The 25,257-nt window shown below is 58.9% G+C and overlaps 1 protein-coding gene across 3 annotated transcripts in view; it reads right to left on the bottom strand.

The window, feature by feature from the left end:
- The window catches only part of BRF1 (BRF1 RNA polymerase III transcription initiation factor subunit), a 54,892-nt gene that overhangs the window by 24,727 nt on the left and 4,908 nt on the right, over positions 1 to 25,257 (bottom strand). The window contains exons 2-4 of one of the 3 annotated variants that reach the window (XM_025443957.3): positions 21,806 to 21,886; positions 10,585 to 10,758; positions 691 to 722 (exon numbers count right to left, since the gene is read on the bottom strand). In XM_025443957.3, coding sequence (XP_025299742.1) covers positions 691 to 722; positions 10,585 to 10,758; positions 21,806 to 21,886 — 287 coding nt within the window. Of the gene's footprint in view, positions 1 to 690; positions 723 to 10,528; positions 10,759 to 14,020; positions 14,128 to 21,805; positions 21,887 to 25,257 lie in introns of those variants that run through there. The other 2 variants (XM_049113560.1, XM_049113561.1) reach the window with 2 other exon arrangements.

The raw sequence follows: 25,257 nt of genomic DNA on the forward strand, positions 1-25,257 counted from the left end.
ACATGCCACGCACGCAGGCAGCATCTGCTTTACCTGTTAGTCTAGCTCTGTCTGCAGGGGGCCTGCGGCCACCAGCACACAGGCCCCATGTGCACACGTGCACCTGACAAGCCTTCCTCAGAGGGGCGGGAGCTCTGTGAGTCCCGCACGCACCCTCACACTGTGGTCATGTCTGTTTTCCTGGACACCCCTGCCCTGTCCGAGTCCTCAGCAGTGATCACTGTGCCTGCCTCAGCGCTGTCAGCAGGGACGGGACATGCGCAGAGCCTCGATGGCTCCACCCTGGTGAATGTCCCATCCATACAGGTGTCCCTCTTGCTGGACCCTTCGATTTTATTCAGTACCTTGGAAACAAGAGATGGAACAGAAAATGCTTTCCTGGTACTCAGAGTTCCTAAATACGCTATAATGTGGATTCTTATACTGTTGAAGATAGAGTTCTTTTTATTCTAAAGAACCTCCCTTCCCTCAGACCAAGTCCACCTGGGTCTTTCCACTGGTTCTGAGGCCGAGGCTGCCCGGCTCCCAGGCCAGTGACCCCATGTTTACTGCCCCCCACCCCCGCACTAGTTTTGCATCAGACCCCAGCCCGGCGTGTCCTCTGCCTGGGGACCAGCCTCCAGGGTGTGTGGTGCACGCCCCAGTCACAGCCTCCCTTGGGAAGGGGGCTCAGAAAGGAAGCCAATGTACCTGGAGCAGGTCACTGAGGTCGAGGAGCATGTCTGCAGCAGGAGTCAAGGATCATCTGCGCCCAAGCCCACGGGCTCCAGTTACCCGACCACCTTCCCAGGCACAGACCCAGCCCCCCAACCTGGGCTCGGCCCTGGATCTCAGGGGAGGGAGGGAGGTGTCTGCAGCAGGGCTGCGCAGAACCTGCCAGAGACCCCTGACAAGCACTCCCGGGAGGGGAGGGGCAGCAGAGCCCATCACGTCGTCCCTGGAGTACTTGCTGCTTCACAGAGCACCCCCCACACCCCGAGTGGCACAGCCCAGAAGCACGTGACAACACTCACTGCTCCCTGGAGCATCTAGTGAGCGCCCGCTGGGTGCTGCGTGGGCCTCTGGCCCATGACTCATGGCTCCTGGGGGGCAGACACAGGCACAGAGGGCCCTGGTGGCGGGCGGGCACCTCCGTGGTGCCGGTGCTCGAGGGACAGCTGTGGGGCCTCTGGCATGGAACCTGTCCTCACTCTCAGCAGGTGATTAAAGAGTAACCACATCATGTCCTCAGTGATTCGAAACCCAGGTGGACCCACGCGCACACACAGACACGCGACAAGACACGCACCCCTGTGTAAGGCAACTGGTCAAGCGAGGTCAAATGTCCTGTCGCTCCCCGGCGCGCTGTGGCCTTGAGAAGGTAACCGAGAGGAGTCCGACGCGCCGCATCAGAGCCAGGCCAGGGTCGGGGAGGACCCCTGGGCCCAAACACAGGAGAAAGAGGCCCCCGATGCCACAGCGTCCCACCAGGCCCCAGACACCCTGCCACGGCCTCTGAGGTCCTTGAATAAAGGGCACCCTATGTCCCGGTCTCTGGAGGCACGCGCTTCGGCGGGAGCGTCGCCACAGGACAAGCAGCGAGCCCGAAGTGTGGAAAGCAGTCCACGGGAGCGGGGGGCAGCGGTCCTACGCGAGGGGGCAAGACCCGCGTCGACACAGGCAACACGGGAGACGCGCCAAACCGAGAGGCGCCAGAAGGCTCGAGAAACACTCGGGGTACAGCGCGCAGGTCAGGGGCTGCCGGCGGGCGGGAGGGGACTTCCGGGCACTGAGGCCACTCCACGTGATGCCACGGGCACGGGCGCCCACCGCTCACGTCAAACCCATAAGGGACACCACAGGGGCAGGCCAGGCGAGCCCTCATCAGCCCCGCTGGGCCGTCCAGGACGCCGCTGCGGCGTGGGCAGGGGGTCGGGGGAGGTGGCGGGTCTGCACCGCTTTTCTTTTAACCTACAACTGCTCTAAAAATTGAAGTCTTCAAAAGAGAATAAAATAAAATAAAAGCCAAGTCATCGGTAAGTTCGGAGCAGACATTTCAAGGAAGCAAAGAGCCGGTAAGCACGCGCGAAGGGGTCGCCCTCGGTTGCCGGAGACCTGCAGACGAAGGGCCCCCAGCGGCACCGAATGCTGGCAGGGACGTGGGCCTCCCCGCTCCCGCGGTCCGCCGGCTGCGCTGCCGCCGAACGGCCACGCTGGCACAAGGCGGGCACGTTTCTCGTGGCATGGACCACGCCTGCCTCGACCGGACCGCCCCACGTCCACCCGCGAGCCTTGAACCAGCAGCTGAAAGCCAAGAAGAGCCCAGACGTCCACCCACAGAAGAACCCGTGGCCTGTCACACGTTCCCACAACGGAGGGGGCGCTTCTTGGCACACCCCACACGGATGGGCCCGAAGCTCGCCTAGTGACAGAAACCTTATGAACAGGGCTCCCCTGGGCGTCTGGAATGAGCAAAACGAATGGGTGGGGGTCCCCGGAACAGTGGGTGCCTCGGGGGCAGGGTGGCCACGTGGTGGTGTCGCCCCTAGTCCCGATGGGGGGCCTGGTTGCAAAGATGCATACAATTGGCAAAACTCAAGCAGTACCACAAACACTCATGTATTTGTTTTACGCCAATTTGACCCCAAAAGGGAAAAGAAAAATATAGACAAATACTGCAATCTGGTCAGTTAACGACTGGGCAGCTGAAGGGCTTACAGGGAGCAGCAGAGGCCGGTGCCTTACTCTGAAATGTGCCGGACGGTGGGAGGCTGCGGGGGCAGGGGAGCGGGTGAGGGCCGGGATGGACACGGCTAGGGGTGTCCACCGTCTGATTCCTTCAGCCTTGCCAGGTGTCGGAGAGTCCCCAGGGCACAGTGATGGGGGAGAGCGTGTGCATTTTAAAAAGGAGACTGGACTTCAAATTAAGCAAGCTGATACGACTGGTCTCCTTGAGACGCAGAGGCAGTGGGGCACGCGGCCAGGGCTCACTGGCTGCTGGCCGCACCGGCAGGCTGAATACCGTGCTTCCCGCCTGCTCACGCCCGCAGGGCCGGGCTCACGACAGGTCCCCAGTGATGGGCATTTAGGGATGTTGTGGTGGCCGTGCAAGGTCTTCTGTCCGGCCTGCCCAGGGGCCTGGGTCTCCACCTATTGCTGAGCAGCTGCTCCCAACCTCCCGGCACAGGGACATCAACCAGTCCTCCAAATTTGCTGGAATCGTAAAGTCGGCGTGGACGAGGCCTGTCTAAAGCCCCGGTGGCGCTGAGCAAAGCGCCCCAGCGCGACCACATCTGTTCCCCTGGGCCGGCCCCTCCTCCTGGTCCCTCGTCCTGCTCCCATGGCATGTTCCTCCCAGACATGCCCTACTAGGTGGGACATCTGCTCAGCCAATAGCAGCTTTGAGTGCCGGTCGCAGAAGAGAACGGCAGCAGATAAACCACCACCAGAAGATTCTAGACACTCCTGAGGGTCAACAGACCAAAACGCAGGGGCCTCGCACCGACTTCCAGCAGGTTGTGAGAAGTGCACACAGAGCCTCCGCTGCCCTGACGTCCAGGGCCGGGTCCACCACGACAAGGACGGGGACACCATGTGGCTGGCCTGCATCCTGCTTTTGGAAGAACGATCAGACGAGGCTTGATTTAAACTCAGACCCACGTTCAACGCGAGATTTCTCTACACGGCCTCACACCCAAGTGCTCCCTCAGGACGCCCAAAGACAGGACAAGGGAGACTGCTCTTGGCGTCCAGTCCACCAGAAGGTCTGGAAGGTCCTGCACGTGCGTCCAGCAGACGACGGTGGGAATGGCGGGGTGGCCACGCTACGAGCTGGCACCACCATTCCCAGGCCCAGATGCAAACCTGGGCAGGGAGGCACTTATTTATGGGCCCAACACACACCTCTGTTTACAGAGGAGCTCGCAGCCGCGCCCCCTGCACTGTTTCGCCTGGCAAAGGAGTGGTAGCCTGCAGGGCTCCGAGCCTGCCCCCACGCACATGCCGAGCACGCACTGCCTGCTACACTGACCCTGCTCCCTGCACCCTCCACATCCCCAGCACAATGCACCTGACCCCAGAGACAGGGCCAGGCTGCAGCATCCTGTGCTGGGGTTTCCTCTGTGTACACCAGTCCTCGAATGATCGACACAGGTCTCCGTCACCACTCTGCACGACACTCCCACAGTGTGGAGGTGCCTGCACCCTGCCCTCGGGGCTCCACACCAGGACCTGTGCCAGGAAGAGGTATGGGAAAGGCCGAGGGCCAGATCCCAGGTCAGCCGCATGCGCTGGCACACCAGTGTCCCTGCTGCCCTGACTGCTGGGGGAGGACCTGCCCCGGCCCCAGCGCCAGCCCCAGCCCCCCGACACCAGTACAGTCCATCCTGTGCTGGCGGCACCTGGTTCCAGCACACCTGTGCTCCCCACACCCATGAGGGCCCTGTGCACCCGGCTCAGGCCCAGCCTGGTACAGTCCTCACTCGGGCATCACGCTGACCTCCGTGCTCTGCTCTGCACGGGCTGGCAACAGGCCAGCATCTCTGACTGGAGAGCTCTGGGAAGGCCAGCATCCCTGATGCCAGGGAGTAGCAGCCAGAGAGGGGAAAGCAGGGAGGGAGGGAAAGGGACACGGGAGCTGGAAGCTACAGCCATTGGCCATGGGGAAAGCCACGGACGGTCCACACAAGGAAGGAGACAGTCCAGACCTCAGTCTTGAAAGGCTCACCCGTGGCTGGAGGCAAACCCACCCAGGGCCCCACCGCAGAGGCAGGCAGAGCAGTTGGGGGTGAATGCCAGGCAAGGAGGGGCTGCTGCTCCCCATCAGGAGATCCCTCTCCCGCATGATGCACAGGAGAGCGACCCTCCAGCCAAAAAACCAGATAAAATGCAGGAGAGCGACTGGGAGCCACCCTTGTGGGGCAGACCCTCAAGAGAAGGAGGGCCATGCCCGTTGCTTGAGCTCCCGCTTAGGGCACCAGCTGCCCTGGGGCCAGGCGCACAGGCCTGGGGCTCGCGCAGTCCCGCCTGCAGGAAGGTGAAGCTTAGGGTCCGGGCGTTTCCAAGACGGCCACACTCAGGCACCAGACTGTCAAGAGCACGCAGCCCCTGCAAGAAGCGGCAAAAGAGAAGTGGTCGAATGTCATGTCACGGGCTCCCCCAGACCTGGCAGCAGCAGTCCACGCGGAGGGTGGGAGCCGGCGGGAAAGAGATCCCGGGCTCCCGCCCCTGGCCCCAAGGCGAGCACACACCGAGGCTCCTGGTTAGGTCCCGGGCGGGGCCAGCCTGCACCGGACACGGCCAGCTCCCCGAGGCCCACCCGCCTGCCAGAGGACAGGACCCTCCTCGGGGGGAAAATTATCCACAGTCCCCACAGTCCTTCAAACATAACACCCATCAATTCAATAAGACTTACCTAGCATGGGAGCAGGCAAGACCAAGTAAATATTCTCAAACCAGTAAGAACTACCAGCGATCCTCCTGTCGGGAGTTATTAAAGACTTTCACGGAAGGAGAATTTTACCGAAGACACAGACTCTAGTAGAAAGAATCTACTGAGGGGCGCCTGGGTGGCTCAGGCAGGGAAGCGTCTGCCTTGGGCTCAGCTCGTGATCCCGGGGTCCTGGGATCGAGTCCCGCCTCGCGCTCCCTGCTCAGCGGGGCGCCTGCTTCTCCCTCTGCCCCTGCCCTCCCCCTGCTCATGCTCTCTCTTTTTCTTTCTATCTCAAACAAATAAATAAAATCTTAAAAAAAACACACACACACAGAGGCAAGCTCAAGGGAACTCACAGATACAGGTTCTGGGAAAACAGACTGAAATAGAGAGAGGAGAAGAAAAGCAAACAGAGAACAGAAACTGCCAAACCCAGGGTGGGACGTGACGCTGTGACGGCACTGGAGCCCAGAGGGAACAGAGAGGATGGGGAGTCCCCAGACCAGACGTGACTGTGCCCCAGACTGCCCCAGGACAGACAAAAGACACAGAGCGACAATAACAAGCAGGACAAACACACTCCTTGCCAGCAGGGAGTGGGGAGGTCAGCGCCTTGAAAACAGTGATGGGAAGATGCAGAGTCCCCTGGACAGGACAGGGAGAGGCACGGAGACCAGTGAGCGCCACGAGAAGCACCGCCAGCCACAGGGACATCCTTCAAAGTAAACATGTTTCATAGAGACAAAAGCGGAGAGAAGCGTCTTCCAGGAGGCCGACCACAGACACAGAAGAAAACGGCCCAGATGCACGCACAAAAATGCAGGACGGAAAGGGTCACAACGGGGAAATGTGAACGGGCGTTGAGAGGGCAAGCGGCGGCGGCCACAGTGACACACTGCGTGGTCCAAGCCGCCCGGGGCTGCCATTGGGGGCACAGGGTGTGACGGAGAGCAGGGGGCAACACAGTGACACGTAAGCATGTGAGACACCAGTGACTTCAAGGAAACAGAATAAAACACTTGAGTTCTCTGAGAGCTGGTGAGAAAGAGAGCAAAGGACAAACGAACGGACAGCAAAACAGCGGTGGAATTAGACGCAAATATACCAACAAGACATTTAATTCAAACAGGTGAAATTCTCCAACAGAAATATTCTAAGACTGGATTAAAAGGGACGCCTCGGTGGCTCAGGGGCTGAGCACCTGCCTTGGGCCCAGCTCATGACCCTGGGGTCCCGGGATCGAGTCTCACATCAGGATCCCTGCATGGAGCCTGCTTCTCCCTCCACCTGTGTCTCTCCCTCTCTCTCTATCTCTCTCTGTGTCTCTCACGAATAAATAAATAAAATCTTTAAAAATTTTTTTTAAAGTAAAAAAAAAACTCGGGGATCCCTGGGTGGCGCAGCGGTTTGGCGCCTGCCTTTGGCCCAGGGCGTGATCCTGGAGACCCGGGATCGAATCCCACATCGGGCTCCCAGTGCATGGAGCCTGCTTCTCCCTCTGCCTGTGTCTCTGCCTCTCTCTATTTCTCTCTCTGTGACTATCATAAATAAATAAAAATTAAAAAAAAAAATTTAAAGTAAAAAAAAACTAGTTGATGTAATTCATCGATTAAGGGACACATCCCAGTATTTATCACTCTGATAAATACGTGGGAGATGCGCACCCTTCCTGACAAGTGCTCTCAGCAGGAGGGCGCCTGCAGACCCCCACAGCGAGTGTGGACGGCACTGCCCACGGTCCAGACACAGCCAAGGGCGCCTCGCCCACCGGTGCGCACAGCACGTGCGGCGCTGCAGGTGCACAGACGGGCAAGAACGGGTGGCAGGTACACAGATCGGAAGGGATGAGCCACAGTGGCCACACACAGGCGATCCCAGCGTTCCAACACTAAGGTTGGTAACTGACTTCTGTAGTATGGGCCGTCACGTCGACGTGTGTCACCACCCAGAGAGAGGCCGTCCACGCTAGTGCAGGGCACGCGCTCTGGAACAGCCTGACACAGCACGGGAAAGACCCCCTCGCCACAAATAACACGTCGCAGGCTGTGGGGGGCACCCAAAGAAGCAAAGGATAGTCCTCGACTGGAAGGTTCACTATTGTTAAAATGAGCATCAATGTCAATCTCCCCACATATGGATCCATGAACCCCAATGAAAAAATCCCAGAAGCTTTCTCATAGGAACAGACAATGTGATTGTCACACAGAAGGCCAGAGGCCCAAGGACAGCCGCGGGGGCTGCTACAGGTCCTCAGACGCGGGCCTGGGCCACGGGCAGGCGAGCGAAGCAGAGGAGGGCTCCTGCGGGCACCACGTGCCGGACGCCCCTGGACAGAAGCAAACCCGGCCCTTTCCTCACAGTGGACAACACAGTGCAAGGTGACCCCTCAGAAATCCCAAACTCCAAGGGGCCCTGTAAAACCAGAAGCTTCTGGAAGGGACACCATGAGAGCCTCTCCCCGATTTCCATGACTTCCATCAGCCGAGGGGGCAAGCTGCGAAGGTAGCCCTCCGTCAGAGCTCCGGCGGCAGGAAGGTCCCACCACTACGGACACGGCGCAGCGGGGAGGCCCCTGTGCACACAGCTCAGGGCCGGACCGACAGGCTGGCCAGCAGTGCCCCAGGTCCTGGAAGCCCCCGGCTGCCCGACACCGGGCGCAGGCAGCCCGCTCCACGGCAGCCTATCGTGGCTTTCAATCTGCAACTCCCTGGTGCCCGGAGACACTGGCCACCTTCCGACATGTGCCAACCAGCCGTCCCACGGCCTTCTTTTGACCACGGGCTCCCCGTCGGCTACAGTGATGACACATGTCATTGCACGTTTGCCCAAACTCACAGAAGGCACCTCATCAAGAGTGAGCCCTGGTGAGCCTCAGACTCGGGTGCTGATGCGTCACACAGGTTCGTCAGCACAACTGACACACCATGTGGCGGGGGTGTCTGCACGAGGGGAGGATGGCTGCGTGCAGGTGGGCACATGGAAATCTCTGTACCTCCCCTCAGTTTCAGTGTGCATCTAAAACTCATCAAGAAAATAGTTCATTAAAAACATTGTTTAGGGCCATCTGGGTGGCTCAGTGGTTGAGCATCTGCCTTCAGCTCAGGGTATGATCCTGGGGTCCCGGGATCGAGTCCCACGGCGGGGGCCCCCGCAGGGAGCCTGCTTCTCCCTCTGCCTGTGTCTCTGCCTCTCTCTGCTGAAGAGAGAGAAGGCTTGAAGAAGTTGAAGGCTATGTCCAGGCAGTGCTGGTTGAGCTGCAGCTGGTTCCCCAGGTTTTATTTCAGGAAAAAATAAATAAAATCTTAAAAAAAAAAACTAAAAAATGTTTTTTAAAAAGTAAAAACATCTTTCTGAAACGCTTTGGTTGTCCCTGGGGACACATGAGGTAGCAGGTAAAGGTGGGCTGGGGAGCCTGGTGGCAGGACGGTCAGTCCTCAACCATCTCACCCTCTGAATAAGAAACGAACAAGGTCCTCAGTGAGTGTGAGGGGGTGACACGCAGTGGCCAGAGTCACAGAATCAGACCCTGGAAGCCGAGCCCAGGCCTGCAAACCACACCCACTACTGACCAAGCCCCGGAGTCCGATGCCTGGAGAAGGATGTGCAGGGCGCAGCCAGGGGCCCTGGGACTGCGGAGTGTGTGTCTGTCCCTCCCACTCAGGGCCCCTGCTGGCGGCAACATGGCGACAAGTCCCAAGTGACAGAGGCCTCCATGCACACACAGCTCCCGGGCTCAGACCCAGCCTGCTGGCAGCACGACAGGGGTGTCTGGTTACAACCCTGATGCTTCTGCCCCCACATCCCGGTTCCCTGGCCCCGGGCCGGCCACTCCCTCTGGGCGACAGTGATAGTGCCGCTGTGGGCACTACGGGCCAGGTCCCCAAGGACAACCTTCTCTGGTGGACAGGGGTGCGGCTGGGGGCCGGGGGGGGGGGGGAACTCTGATGTAGGAAGAAAGGCCATGTCCCCTCCCCCTGCCGTGGTGCACAGAGCACAGCACGGCTCTTCTCGCAGCTTGTCTACACCCATCTTCTCCCTACGGGAGCATCAGCTCTGACGCTCCACGCTCTGGCCGGATTCCAGAGCCTGGCCTGCACACCTGCGTCCTGAGCCGGCCCGACCCCTGGCAGGCCTCTCGCTGCTCAGTGACATGAGCGACACGACACCATGAGGGCAGAACAAAGACTAGGCTGGCACTCGCACGATCGGGGCGGCGGTGCCTTCTGGCGGGGCGCTGTGGCGGGAGCCCGAGAGCCCGAGGCCCTGCCCCGCGTAGAACATACGTGTGCTTCGGGCGCTGCAGGCTGGAATCGGCAGTTTCCAAGATCTTATGACAGTGTAATGAGAGATTCCGATACTGAGGGCTGCCCAAGCAGAAGGGCCCCAACACGCCCAGACACACACGGGCCCGCCGGGAGCCTCCCAGCAGCCCACGCCTGCCTAACCAGGAGCCACGGCCGGCACCGTCTGCCAGGCAGACACAGCCACCGGGGACGCAGAGGGCACGAGAGGAGCCCGAGGGTGGCTGCTGCCCCAGGAGAGGAGGAGGCACCGTTCCCCCCGGAAGGGGACGTGAGCAGGAAGCGTTCGGAGGACAGGAAGAGCCTTCGGTTGGAAGCGCAGGAGCAGGAACGAGGATGTGGGGGCACACAGAGGCCCCAAAGTGAAAGATAAGCGGGGACAAGGAGAGGGCACGCGAGAAGGCAGCTGGCGGGCCGTGCCGCGACCGAGTGATGCCAAGGCGGGAACCGCGAGTCGCTCAAGAGGCGGTGGCGGGGACTCTGGGCCCACAGCTCAGAGCGCAGGACGAGGCGGCGCTAAGGGCTCCGGGAACAGCGCAGCCACCCAGGCACAGGGCCGAGGGTCCGGGCGCCCGGGAGCACGAGACCGCGGGCACCGCCGTCCAAATGCTGGAGAGCGATGGGCGCCCGAGTCCACCAGAGCCCCCGGGGCGCAGGAAGGGACGCCGCCGACAGGAAAGCACCAGGAGGACGCGCCGTCACGAGACGCGGACGACACGGGACGGGGGGGGCCCGAGCAGGCGGTGGGGAGCCCAGGGTGACGGCGGGAAGGAACGAGCGGCGCAGAGGGTGGCGTCCGGGGCCTTCAGTGACATACAAACCCGGCGGCCGTGAGAGCGAGCCCAGCCGGAGCCGAGGCGCAGCAAAGGATACGCGGCGTGCCCTCCGTGCGGCACACCAGGTAGAGGCAGGCCGCGATCACGTGGGCCATCTTGCGGCCGCGCGTCAGGTGCTTGCTCACGGCCATCTTGAAGAAGTTGAAGGCTGTGTCCAGGCAGTGCTGGTTGAGCTGCAGCTGGTTCCCCAGGTGGTGGATCTGGCGCCTCCCTAGGACACAACACGACACGTTACCACTGGTTCCCAGCGAGAGCCACGCGACCTGCCCTCTCCCGTCCGTGCTCAGGGCCGCTCTCCGAGCGTCCCGAGCCTTATGCGTGGCCACTGGGGCGAAGCCCCACGGTGCTGGGTCCCACTCCTCTCCACGCCTGAGCGGCCCTGGTTCGTGGGCCTCTGAGCTCGGGGTGCCTGCCCGCCCGGCGCCCCTCCTCACCACTGCGCGTGCCGCGGGCTCCACACAGCACGACCTCCTGGCAGGGACAGACGACACTGCCTGACGGCCAGGGGCCCCGTGGAAACGGCCCCCCTCACGGCCGAGGGCCCCAGGTGGCCTCCTGTCCGGCAGCCGGGAGGCTGGGTCGTGCCCACCCGCCTTGCCAGCGGGGCCGCGAGTGTGTGCCCGCGGCCGGCCCCCACCCCAGCCTCCCCACCGAGACCGCTGCTCTGGCCTGCCGCGCGCCGTCTGGGCAAGGGGCACCAGCAGGCAGATTCCGGGAGGGCGGGGGCCGCCGGGTGAGGGGACGGCCAGGACACAGCCCGCACACACTCCTCGTCCTGGCTGAGCCCCTCCCGTCAGCTACAGGCAGCAGCAGCAGAGGGTGCAGCCGTGCTGTGCCCACACGGCGGCGGTCACTGTGGGCCACATGGCACACACTACAGAGCAGACACGTCCAAAGCTCAGGTCAGGGACACAGCACGAGCTGGACTGGAAGCCCTGTCCATACCGCACCCCCAGCTGCCACGCTGGACCTCCCCACACGGACTTCACTCCATCCAGCACCCTCTGGCCCCCAGACCCGCCCTCTTCTGGCAAAGGCCACCTTCAGCTGCACCGGGGAAAGAAGCGGGGGACTCGTGTGCTGCCCACAAAGGCTCAGTGCAGATCCCTTGCTCTCCGACAGGGGCAGCAGGCGGGGGAAGGCAAGGCCTGTGTGGCTCCCGACCGCCCCACACATGCTCCTGACAATGACTGCCAGCCAAGGGTGGGCACCTGGGGACCTGGTGCGTGGTCTGGCATGTGGTCCGGCAACTGGGGGACCTGACAGTCAACACAGCCTCCCAACAGAGCACCCCTGCCCTGCCTGCAGCCCTCCAGTTACACTGAACTGACATAGGGTCGGGGTCATTGTCCGGAGGCCCACGGCCCTGACTGGACAGAAAGGCCGCAGGGTCTATCCCTGGCTCCCCATCGGCACGCACACACTCATCCCAGCACACCTGGCAGGTACGGAGAGCAGCTGATGGACCTGTGAACACCGGGTCCCCATCTGCTGACTCTCTGGTAGCCTGGGGGCTCAGAATTATTGCAGGAAGTTATCTCATAATATCTTTATTGTATAAAACTCACATACCATACAATCTACCCACTTAAGGTATACAATTCAATGGTTTTGGGGGCGTCTGAGTGGCTCAGTGGTTGGTTGTCTGCCTTGGGCTCATGTCGGGATCCCAAGGTCCTGGGTGGAGCCCCACATCAGGCTCGCTGCTCAGTGGGGAGTCTGTTTCTCCCTCTGCCTATACTGCTCGTGTCCTCTGTCTCTCAATTAAAAAAAACTTTTAAAAAATGGTTTTGGGACACCTGGATGGCTCAGTGGTTGAGCATCTGCCTTCAGTCCAGGATGTGACCCTGGGGTCCCGGGATCAAGTCCTACGTCGGGCTCCCTGCATGGAGCCTGCTTCTCCCTCTGCCTGTGTCGCTGCCTCTCTCTGTGTCTCTCATGAATAAGTAAATGAGATCTTTAAAAAAAAATAAAAATAAATAAAAATAATTTTAAAAATGGTTTTAGCATATTTAGCACAATTCAGAACATTTCTTCCCCCCAAAAGAAACCCTGTACCCATTAGCAGTCACTCCCCAAATGAATTTGTAATCCATGTGAGGTCAGCAAGCACGTGCAGACAATTGTGCAAAGACATTAATAAATAAATTTCTTGGATCCGATTCCTAAGTAACTAACTGTAGCTTATTCTCCTTAGGTTTCCTCCCAAAAAAACAAATGCTGAACGTAAACATGCTAGTACATAGTTGCCTTCAAGATGTTGGCGTTTTATGAAAATAAGGCCCGCCTTTCCTTTCCAGCCAGTGGCTGAACAGCATCTTGGCAGGCCCACGGCTACGGCCCGGCCCGGACAGGAGAGCAGAAGGAACCCAGAGCAGGATGGGGGCAGGGCAAGCGCCCCCAGGAACATGCAGAAGGAAGGGCCTAAGTCATAACTGCTCGAGTCTGCAGGTCCTCCATCCACAGGACACCCCCACCCCCACCCCAGGCCAGGACGACCTTCACGATGCTAGCCGGGCCCCAAGGCCAGTACAGCAGACACTGGGGTGCTCCAGCAGGGCCACGCAGCACAGCGACTCCTGTGGCCAGCTCTGGGGACACCCAGAGGCACTCAGTGGCCAACAGAAGCCTGCTTGGCTACAGAAGGGCACCCGTGCAGAAGTGAGAACCGGCACAGAGAGCCAGCAACCTCCGTGGGAAAGGGCAACGAGAGGGAAGAGAAGCACCAGGCTCCACAAGCAGACTGGTAACGGAAAAAAAGCTTTCAAAGCCCATGACATCCTCCAAAAAGCTATCAATCCACAGAAATGTATCAAGAGAGGGGTGCCTGGGTGGCTCAGTTGGTGAAGCATCTGCCTTCGGCTCAGGTCATGATCTCAGGGTCCTGGGATCGAGTCCTGCGTCGGTTCCCTGCTTAGCGGGGAGTCTGCTGCTCCCACTGCCTGTGCGTGTTCTCGCTCTGTCATATAAATAAATATAATCTTAAAAAAAAAAAAAGAAACATATCAAGACCCTATAATTAAAAAGACACAGCCATTGGGGCACCTGGGTGGCTCAGCGGTTTAGCGTCTGCCTTCGGCTCAGGGCGTGATCCCAGAGTCCCGGGATCGAGTCCTGTATCGGGCTTCCTGCATGGAACCTGCTTCTCCCTCTGCCTGCGTCTCTGCCTCTCTCTGTGTCTCTCATGAATAAACAAATAAAATCTTAAAAAAAAAAAAAAAAAAAAGTCACAGCCTTTGACAACTAAAAACATGATTACTGAACATCTTTTAAAACTCAAAATTAGGGGCACCTGGGTGGCCCAAGTCAGTTGAGTGTGTCCGACTCTTGATCTCGATCAGGTCTCGATCTCAGGGTTGTGAGTTCAAGCCCCACGATGCACTCCACGCTGGGCATGGAGTCTGCTTAAAAACAAAACGAAACAAAACAAAACTCAAAATGAACCGAACGGCCGAGCAGACACAGATAAAGACCTTGACAGTGGGCTCAGGGGTGGAGGAGGAGCGGCTGCCGGCGGGGTCCACGGGGGAGGCTCGCAGCTGGCTCCACAGGCCTCTCCCTCCAGGCGGGGCGCGGACTCCTGCAGGAGGGGTTATCAGAAAGAACAAGGACACGGCATGAGGACAGCGGACGCCACAGGGAGAAACAACAGTCCCGCGGAGCGAGGACCCGACAGGGCTTCACGCACATGGAACTGAGTGCGGGATGCGGTGGTGAGCGCCGCGGTGCAGAGGGAGGGCAGATGGCAGGCAGCGCGGGGCCAGCGCCACCCTCGCAGGAGAAGCTCGGCCGGTCCCCCGTGGTCTTGCGGGTCGTGGCAGGGGCCCTACCCTGCGGCACAGCAACACCCCTCCGGTCCGAGCGTGGCCCAGCCTCTCCCAGGAGACAGTGGGCGGGGGGGGGGGCGGGGGACATGGAAGGGCACTCCAGGCCCGGGTCACTGCGGCCAGTACCCCGACATGGGGCCAAGACAAGGGTGCCAGCTCTGCGGGATCACCCCGAGCCCGAGGCCAACTCCAGAGTGCCAGGTCTCTTCAAAGGTGTCCAGACTGGGGGAGACAGTCGCAGACAGGATGAGGTCAAGGATGGAGAGGCTGCTTGCAGTCCCGGGGACGAGCGGCAGCCCTGCGGCCAGGGCACGGGAGATGTCTGCACCAGGGAAGCTGCTGCAGGGCAGCAATGCTAGGAGACTAGAGGGGGTTTAAAATAAAACCTCAAAAAACCCACAGAACATGGGATGCCTGGGTGGCTCAGTGGTCGAGCATCTGCCTCTGGCCCAGGGCGTGACCCCGGGGACCCAGGATAGAGTCCTGCATCGGTCTCTCTGCGTGGAGCCTGCGTCTCCCTCTGCCTGTGTCTCTGCCTCTCTCTCTCTCTCTCATGAATAAGTAAATATTAAAAAAAAAAAAAAGAATGAAAACGAAAAATAGCTATCTCTAAACATGTGGGTTCCAGCTGGAGCAAAGCCAGCAGTGACAAATAGCTGTAATTGCAAATATCAGAAAAAGGAGGCTTAAAAAAGTGACCAAAGCTTCTGAGTGAAGAAGCTGAAAGAGCGCACAGAGCTGAAGCCGTCACGGCGGGGAGTCAGAGAGAAGACCCCATTCAGGCAGGAGGCCCACGAATGACGCTCTGAAAGATGAACACGGTGGCCAAACCGAAAAATCCCCAGCAAGACCAACTCAGGAAAAGGGCTGAAAGCACAGAGTACCCGGGTCAGGGACGCGGAGACCCGGGAGCACGGTCCGACCCCACTCTGAGTCCCAATTACTCAGACAATTCGAAGAGGATGTCTGACACAACTGACAAGGAGGAACAGAAATCTCACCGGTCCCACCAAAACCCTACGAAAAACAGTCCCAGCAGAAGCTGCAGCTGTAATCTTCACGTGTCGTTAAAGTCTTCTCACAAAGACAACTGGAGGCCCGGACGGCTTTGCGTCCTCCATCTGAGGGGACAGTGGCGGGTCACTCGGGCCCGCGCAGACAGCACACCAATAACGAGCCGTGGCCCCGCACGGTTCTCCCAGAGGGGCGAGGGGAGCTGCACACTCACAAAATCAGCGTAATTCAGCCCAGTAACAAAATAATAGAATGCATGTAATCATTCCAAGAGACAGGAAGGAGCATGTGACAAAATGCCAACATCATCCTTCCTGACAACAGGCTGGTGGCCACTGTCACTTGAAGGTCAGGAGCTGGAGGACAAGGTGCACGGTCAGCACTCTGCTCCCCTCGCCCTGGGGAGGGCAGCACACAGCAGCGACAGCCACGAAGCCCTGGAGATAAGTGAGGGCAGAAAGACGGGGAGGAGAGGGGTCAGGGCCATCACGGTCACACGGCTGCTAACCAGCAGCTACAAGCGACCACGTTTCCTAAGTAATTGGAGCAATTCTGCACTGACGGAGCCACACAGCGACCAGAATCCGGGCAAGCCAACAGGCTGATCCCAACGCTTACTCTGCCACACAAGGGAGCCAGACGCCGAGGCCCTGCTGAGGAGCTGGAGTGCACGCGGGATCACTAGAGGACGCCACAGCAGGCCAGGCAGTGCGGCAGCAGCCTCGGGACACGCAGACCCACCCGGCACAGCTGCAGACACTCCAAGGACCCTGGGTGTCACCCCAGCATCTGCAGCTGACTCGCCCACATACGGTCACTTGACGTGTCACAAATGCACCAGTTCAGTGTCCTGTGGAAAGGACGGTGCCGTAGATGAGTGGGACGCCCGATGTCCACACTGAGAAATGTCAACCTCAACCCCCACCTACAGCACCTGCACAAAGTTGGTCTGAGGGAGATCCCGGACCTAAAGGCGAAACATAAAACAACAGAGCTTCCAGGTGAAAACACAGGTAAGGGTCTTCAGATCTTGGGACAGACAAGAATTTAAGTCACAAAACCCCCTGGCCATAAAACAACAACAACAACATATTGGGGACTTCATTAAAATTAAGACACATCTATTCGTCAAGAGACAAGAAAGTGAAAAGTCAACCATCGAGTGGGCAAAGGATTCACAGCGTGTGCAATCAAGCAAGGACTCACACCCCGGACGCACGAAAACATGAGTGAAGCAGAAGGAAAGCGGCAGCTCAACTTCTCAGAACACTTGTGCAGAAGGCGCAGCAGGTGCCTCACACAAGAACGGGTCTCCGATGGCCAAACACACACAGGAGGCCCGTCCTCACTCACCAGGCAAAGCAGGTGACACCGCCGCAGGCGTGAGATGACAGACCTCGGCCCCTGCACACGCACAGGTGTTGCTGGTGGGAGGGTGAACGGCACAGCCGAGCTGGGAAGCCCCCGGCCCGTCTGTTCACCTGCCGCCCCAGAGAGCCCGCTCTCGGGCACGCACCTGCCCACAAGCAGCACCCACCGAAGGACGACGTGCGCAGACGTGGACGTGGACGTGGACAGCAGCCAGAGGGCAGCACCCAGCGCCCCCGACGGGAGAAGTGGGTGAACAAATCATGGTGTATCCACACGAGGAAGGCCCCACACCGCACGGAGCCCAGGGGCGACACGCACAAGAAAGGGCGCCCTCTGTGATTCCGATCATCCGCAGCAGAACAAGGAAGGAGCTTTCTGGGGCTCCAGAGCACGCTCTGCCCCGGCCTGCGAGGCATACCGAGCTCATCTAAGCTTATCAAGCAGCTCACGGAGGGTCAGTGCAGTTCATGCACTTTACGTGCATCACACCAAGAAAAACGGACACTCAGAAAGAATAGAAATGTCTCCCCGGTAAAAGGAAAGGGCTCAGAGAGTCAACGTGGCGCATCACAATTCCAGGGACAGAGGGAACCCCCCACAGGGCCCGGTTAGGAAGATGCAGCCTGGCAGGACCTTCCCTGCTGACAACTCGGGATCGCCAGCTCCTGCTTCCTGTGGGGTACCCTCTCGGCCCCTCCACACACGCCCCGGAGCGAGGACGAGGGGCCCATGTTCTCTTCTGCCCACCTGCTCGCTAACCACAACCTGAGTGTGTCCCCGACAAAACCAGAGACGAGCCCAGGAAAGGCGTGAGCACCAGCGCCATACGGAGGGAGGCCGGGAGATGGCAACCCCCGCGTGAACGTCAACCTCGACCGGGGCCATGGGGGCTGTCAGTTTGCTGCTCACCTGCCAACCTACCCGTCTCCTAAGAAAGGCGCGCAGCCCTTGACACCGCGACAGCAGAAGTTACGTTCACAGGCTGCACCCAAACCCCCAGGGGGGGCTGCGCGGGCGGAGGGGCAGCCAGGACCTGCCCCGCGGAGGTCCGGGACGGGGGGAGCCCCACGCATCCGAGATGCACCGATGACACCTCCTAGACAACGCCTGCAGAACCTGCTGGGATCTGCCCTTTCCATCTCCCCAAGAGCTACAGAAAAATGACAGGAAGGAGATAAAATTGGCATAAACTGACCAGGGCAAAGAGAAAAGAACGATCTCCAAGGACAGGAGGTCAACAGAGTATGGGCGCACCGCCAGGCGAGGACAGCGCTAGGCCCCAAGTGCCAGGCGGACAGCCCTGCTCAAAAGCAACAGAACCGGGGGCTGGACTCGCTAGCCTCCCTGCAGCCCCCCAGGCTGAGACTGGATGCGGACGATGGCGGGAGGGGGGGGACACCTGCCCAGGCAGGTGGGGGGAAGGGAAGCCAGGCCCTCCTGCGGGCACCAGGCTGCTGGGAGCTGCCCGAGGCCCTGTCCGCAGGCAGGAGCCCCGTGGGAAGGTGTGCGGCAGACAGCACGCGCGGGTCTTCTCTGGGGTGCAGGCCCCCAGGGCCGCCTCGCGCTCCCCAAATACCTCGGCCTCAGACCCCGCCAACACCCCACACTGAGGACTCTGCATGTTCGGTTTTACTTTCTTAACCGAGAGGTAACTACTTTTCATAACACGGGTTATTTCTGTCTTTATGATTAGTTTCCAGTTTCACCGCCGTGCGTGCGTCTGCCCGAATGCTGCTCTTTACCATGTGGGGCTGAGGCACAAGCTACCCTAGGAAACACCGAGCCGGGTCTGAGGAGCAGATACATTGTCCACTGAGAAAGAGTCATGGAGAGGCAGAGGCCTCACAGTCAGCCACAGGGACCACTCGCTCTGTGACGGCAGCAATCAGAAGGGGCAAGCGCAGCCAGGCCCCCAGCCAGGGGTCAAGGCACAGCGCTTCCTCGGCAGCAGAGGGTCGGGCTGCCAGCCAGGGGTAATTCCACACTTGGATGCACCGAGAACAAGGTCTGAAAACTGGTGAAACAAAAACCCGACAAAGCCACGGGGAGCACAGGGCAACTCCAGTCACGATGGGAGATTTGCACACCCCTCCCAGCGACACAACAAGCAGAACCCAAATCAGCGAGCATCACGAGGAAACCTGACCTGAGTGACGTGTACGGAACTTGGGCAGAAAAACACTCCTTTCGAGTGCGGGTGGACCACGCGGGACCACGTGCTGGACCGTAAGGCTGGGCCTTTGAGGGGGCGGAGGTCCCACACACGGCAGGTTTTCTCACAAGAACGAACTACACTAAGAACAAGCCATGGGGTCAAAGAACAAGCACAAGGGAGATGGAAACACAGAGCTGGATGTGCTAAGCACAGCCCAGGGACGGGACAGTGCTGGGGTCCGAGGGCGACAACTCGCCGGCGCCGGCCCAGCAGGCAGGCCCAGGTGCGCCTCGTTCGCTCTCCACACACGAGGTCTGCGGCAGCCCTGCCGCCAGCACGTCTGGGGGCACCAGTTTTTCCGACTGCGCTGGCGCACTTCATCTCTACATGACACGCTGGTAATTTTCCCAATATTTCAAATGTTTTGTTTTACCCATTATGGTGACCTGTGACCAGCGATCCTGCCGTTACTGTTGTCTTGCTCTGAGCCGCGAGCCCCCCATGGCCGTGTGCGCCCGGGCTGCTCCCGCTCCAGCCCCTCCCGCCTGCCCCTCCTCGGGCCTCCCTGGTCCCCGACGCGCAACCTCAGCACGAGGCCAGCTAACAGCCCTCCGATGGCCTCCGAGGGCTCGAGTGAAAGGAAGAGCCGCCCTCACTCTGAAGCGACGCTGGGAGCGAGTCAGCCGAGGCAGGAGGCGCGGCGAGGCCCCGGAGGCCGAAAGCACAGCCTCCTGCACCTGACGTGAGCCGAGCTGTGGATGCAAAGGGAAGGTTCTCGAGGGAAATTAAAAGCGCCACCCTGGTGAACACACGACTGCTGAGAAGGCAGAGCAGCCTGCGCTGTCTGGAGCCTCCGGGGAGGAGATCAACGGCCGCAGCCACACTCCCCGCGCAGCCCGGCCCGCAAGGCCGCTCTGCGATCCTGTGAAGGCGAAGGCCCCGCAGAGGGAAAGTCTGACGCTGCCAGAGGTCGGCCCCGGGGGGGGGGGGGGGGGGGGGGCAGGCAATGAGCCGTGGCAGTAACACGCGAGCGCGGGGGGAGGCAGCCGGGCCGCTGGAGAGGCCCAGCTCGGGGTCCTGGAGAGGCCGCGGGGCCTCCACGGGACCAAACAGCCTTTCCCGGAAAGAAGGAGCACCTAGCACCCACAGCTCGGGGGTGAGCCTGGGGCCTCTGCCCAAGGCTTCCAAGGACAGGCCGACCTCCTGTCAGGTGCCCCGCAGCTGGTGCCTCCCTGCGGACGCCAGTGCTCATTTACTCGGAGGCCCCGGGCCCTTAAACTCACCCCACACCTGCTCCGACCGTGCTCTGCAGACGGAACACAGCTTTGGTGGCGGCGCATCTGTTCACAACGTGGTTTACTGAATATTTGAAGCCCACTGTTGAGACCTGCTGCTCAGAGAAAAAAGATTTCCTTCCAAAACATCACTGCTCACCGGCAGTGCACCTGGGCCGAGAGCTCCGACGGAGATGCACGATGAGATTAATGCCGTGTTCACACGTGCTACCACCACATCCATCCTACAGCCCGGGGATCAACGAGCCATTTTGACTTGCAAGTCCTATTATTAAGAAATACGTTTCACAAGGTTATAGACGCCTTATAGAATCACGTAGTAACCCCTCTGACGGATCTGGGCACTATCAATTGAAAACCTCCCGAAAAGGATTCACATCCTAGATGCCATTCAGACATCCATGACACATCCATGACGTGGACAGCAGCCAGAGGGCAGCGCCCAGCAGCCTGGGAGAGCTCTCCTAGGGAGAGCTCAAAACATTCCCAGGGATTTGGAGGAAGATGACTCCAGCCCTCGTGGATGACGTTGAGGGGTTCAAGTCTTGAGTGGGCGAAGTCATCACAGATGTGACGACCGCAGATGTGAAATGGCGAGAGAACCAGAATCAGAAGTGGGGCCCGAAGACGGAACTGCTACAATCGCACGATGAAACTCAAAAGGATGAGGAGTGGCTTCTTAGGGGAGAGCAAAGAACATGCATTCTTGAGATGGAAACTACTACTGGTCGGGATGCCGTGGAGACTGTTGAAATGACAAAAGACCTACACTGTCATGTGAACTGAGTTGATGAAGCAGCAGCAGCAGGTTTGAGAGGACTGACCCTCATTTTGAAAGTTCTCCTGTGGGTAAAAAATGCTATCGAGCAGCATCACCTGCTGTAGAGAAATTGTCCATGAAAGGAAGAGCCCATCAATGTGGCAAACTTCCTTGTCTTGTTTTAAGAAATTGCCACGAGCACCCCAGCTTCCAGCACCCACCACCCTGACCAGTGGGCAGCCAGCACCGCGGGGACCCCACCCTCCCCCAGCAGAGATTATGACTGGCTGAGAGCTCAGATGATGAATGTTGTTAGCAATGAGGGTATTTTTTTGTTTGTTGTTGTTTTTTTTCTTTTAATGAGGGTATTTTTAAATGAAGGTAAGAACACTGACTTTTTGGACATAATGCTATGGCCCACGTAAAGACTGCACTGTAACACAGACACACTTTTACATGCACCAGGGAAAAGGTCACGTAACTCGCTTGTTGTGATAGTCACTTATCCTGCAGTGTGTCCGAGGCACACCTGTAAGCACCGCAGAGCAAGGGGGTGCACCACAGCGGGAGGCACCCCACATGCTCTAACATTCCTGAGAGTGTCCGAGAGGTGATGGCAGACGTGCCCCCGCCTGAGCAACCACAGCTGACGTCATCCGTAATGGAGTAAGACCGGATGCTTTCCCCGGGACTCAGGAATAAGACCCTCCTGTTCGACACGGTGCAGAAAGTGCTAGCCAGGGGTTACTGCAGGCTGCCCGCTCTTGCTCTTCATCCTCTACCTCCATGCCACCCCAAAACCCACCCTCATCCAGAGCCCCCACCATGGGAAATACCGTTCTGCAGGGTCTGTGCTCTTGACTCCTTTCCCAGGTTCACATGGAAGCCGCCGCCCAGGGTTGGGGTTTTGCCGGCACCTAGAAAAACGTATCAGACTGATTAGTCAAACCTTGGCAGGAAAGATCCGTGCCTGCAGACCTTTACCGCACGGGGTGTTTCTGGAGCGAGGACACTGTGGGATCAGTGTTCACGGCTGGAGGCAGCAGCAAGTGGGGCCTCCTGCGGCCATTCTTAGCAGCCTGCACACCTCCTTTCCCTCTGCCATGCCAACAGGGTTGTGGCCTTGACCTAGAGCCATGGCAGGTGGACCATGCCCATCTGCACTCTCTAACCACGGCTCCAGACACACACTCAGTCCAGAGTGGACCGCTGCCACATGGCAGCCAGAGAGGGCACAGCTCCCTTCCAAACTACAGCACCCTACCCTGGGCCAGCCCATGCACAGGGGTTACACCTGCACAATGGCTTTTGTCAGTGCACTCATCTCTGTAGGCCTGGAACCTCTGAGCCAGCCGTTCTTTTTTTTTTTTTTTTTCTTTTTTTTTAATTTATGATAGTCACACAGAGAGAGAGAGAGAGGCAGAGACACAGGCAGAGGGAGAAGCAGGCTCCATGCACCGGGAGCCCGACGTGGGATTCGATCCCGGGTCTCCAGGATCACGCCCTGAGCCAAAGGCAGGCGCCAAACCACTGCGCCACCCAGGGATCCCTGAGCCAGCCGTTCTACAGGAGGCACTCGCACCTCTCTCCTCCCGTGTGCTGCCCACCACAGGACGGCACCCTGGAGCCCCGGCCCCAAAGGGTCGCCACAGCCAGACCTGCAGATGCTCTGCCTTGGGTCTCCAATGCTCAGATACCCCAGGAAATTCCATGCACTCTGCTCTGCAAGGCCCTGGAGCTGGAACTTCTGCCCTATTACCCTTTGAAAACGGCCAGGTAGATGTCTGGATTGTTCACCAGACTTACAAACCCCACTATCGAAGCCAAAGAGTACACTGGTGGCCAAGAAAAGGCAGTGGAGCTGGGGAGTGATGCTCGTCCCCACAGGCCAGTGCGTCTGTGACCAAGCACACACCAAAGGGTTAGAGGCTTCTGCAGTTAGGGGATACCTCACAGCCTCAGCCACGTGATGTGGAGCCTGCAGGAGGACCGGGACACACGTGATGATGAAATGGAAACTCAGACCTGGCAGGGACCTGAGAACCCAGATCACTGACGTCTGGGAACAGGCCTCCAGGGAAAGCACGTGGCCCTTGTCCGGGGCCAGCAGGGACCTCGGGATCATCCATGGGCAGCCACCAGCACACACAGTGCAGAATAAGTATGACCTCCAGCATACCTGTGACTGCAACCAAATCCCAAACCAACACTCACAAGATTCCTTAAAGATCTCAGCAAAATGGTTCCCAAGTTTAGCCAGCAAAGACAGGAAGTAAGACAAGCCAACAGAACACAGAAAAGAGCAACAAGTGGGCTTTCGCTGGGCAGGTGCTAGAGCACAGGTGAGGGGCCTGGCTGGGAGCAGAGCTGGGAGCCGGCTGCCAGGTGGACCAGCCCCCAGCACCCACCACAGTGGGCAGAGCGGAGGGGCCTCCAGCGGGGCAGCACCCTGTGCCACTTCACGGTCACCATGGTTAGGGAGGCCGCAGGGCCGGCCCCGCGTGGACGGGTTGGGGACAGCACAGAGCCCGTGGCCTTCTCCAGTTGAGCGTGGAGCCAGGAGGTCACTCACTCCAGGTCACTCACTCACCACCTGGAGACGGATCTGCTGCCCCAAGAGCTCGCCACCCCAGACCTCATGTCCTCAAGCAGCTGGTCACAGAGGATGGGGCCAGAGAGGGTCAGACAGGGCGTGCTGGGGGCTGGAGGGCTGCAGGGCCCAGAGGAGACTCCTTTACCTGAACCAGCAACAAGGGGCTTCCAACACCATTGGTGCCACCTGTCAGCTCCGTACAGCCAGACCCATGCTCGCTGGGCTGAGATCAGGGCTCTGCACTCCCGCCCTCCTGTTCCAGTGGTGGCGGCTTTTTACAACTTGAGGATTTTTACATTTGCAATCTTTTATATACCAGGACCAATGGGGAAGACTCGGCCACTCCTATCGCCTGACCAGGACAGCCATATCTTGGCCTGTTTGTTTCCAGCACCCCCACCAACTTTCAACCTGGGAGAAGAGAAAAATTGCCATGTTGTTTTAATTAAAATGGACGTGCACTTTTAATAAATAACTGTTTAGAAAAAGGACAATGAGGGGATGCTTGGGTGGCTCAGCACTTTAGCATCTGCCTTCGGCCCAGGGCGTGATCCTGGAGACCCTGGATCAAGTCCCACGTTGGGCTTCCTGCATGGAGCCTGCTTCTCCCTCTGCCTGTGTCTCTGTGCCTCCCCCCTGCCTCATGAATAAATAAAATCTTAAAAAAAAAAAAAAAAAAAAAAGAAAAGAAAAAGGACAATGAGGGGCCGCTGGGGGGCTTAGTCTGTGAAGTGTCTCCCTTTGGCTCAGGTCATCGAGTCCTGTGGCGGGCTCCCTGCTCAGCTGGGAGTCTACTTCTCCCTCTCCCTCTGACCTTCCGATTGTGCTCTCTCACTCTCTCTCAAGTAAATGAATAAAATCTTAAAAAAAAAAGAGAACAGAAGATAAAAAAGAAAAGGAAAGGAAAGGAAAGGAAAGAAGAAAAGAAAAGAAAAAAGAAAAGAAAGAAAAGAAAAGAAAAAAGAAAGAAAAGAAAGAAAAGAAAAGAAAAGGAAAGAAAAGAAAAGAAAAGAAAAAAAAGAAAAGAAAAGAAGAAAAGAAAAATGGGCAAGGACATGGTGTGAGCCCTGGGAACCCTGGCTTTCAGAACAAGGACCGGGGTCTTCCCCCCAGCACCACCCCCTGCATAAATGCAGACAGAGGGAAGCCAGGGCAGACCCACAGAGATGCTACGCTGAAGCAGTGGGACTTCGTTCTGCTGGAGTGCTAAATGCAAACTCCTTATTCCTCAATGTCCTGCAAAGCCGCCAGAGGTCCCCCTCACGAGCCGCCTCTGCCCCCCTTCCCTGCTCCATGACTCTCCCCTGCACCCTCCAGGACCCCCACACCCCTTGCTGCACTTCTGACCTGTACTTCCTGTCTCCGCACTGCCCTGCCCTGCCTCTCCCTGAGGACCCAGCCACCCTTCCTGGGGCCGCTACATCTCGGGGCGCGGTCTCCTGACTCGCTCTCACGTGTGCACACCTGCCCCGTGGTCCCTGAGCTCCTGTCCCCTCTGCACCAAGGGGGTGGCCGTCAAAGCCTGCTTGCCAAACCGATGCAGATTTTGTCACTCAGCAGACACCACCCACTGGGGTTTGGTTACAAGAGATAAAATCTGGAATGCACGCGTGGATAGTGTAAAAAATGCTTATGGAGCAAATCTCGGCCCCTTAACTATGAAGCGAAAGGTCTCCTGAAGCATGAAAAGCTAGA

This window comes from Canis lupus, chromosome 8, assembly GCF_003254725.2.
Source record: "Canis lupus dingo isolate Sandy chromosome 8, ASM325472v2, whole genome shotgun sequence".
Lineage (NCBI taxonomy): Eukaryota > Metazoa > Chordata > Mammalia > Carnivora > Canidae > Canis > Canis lupus.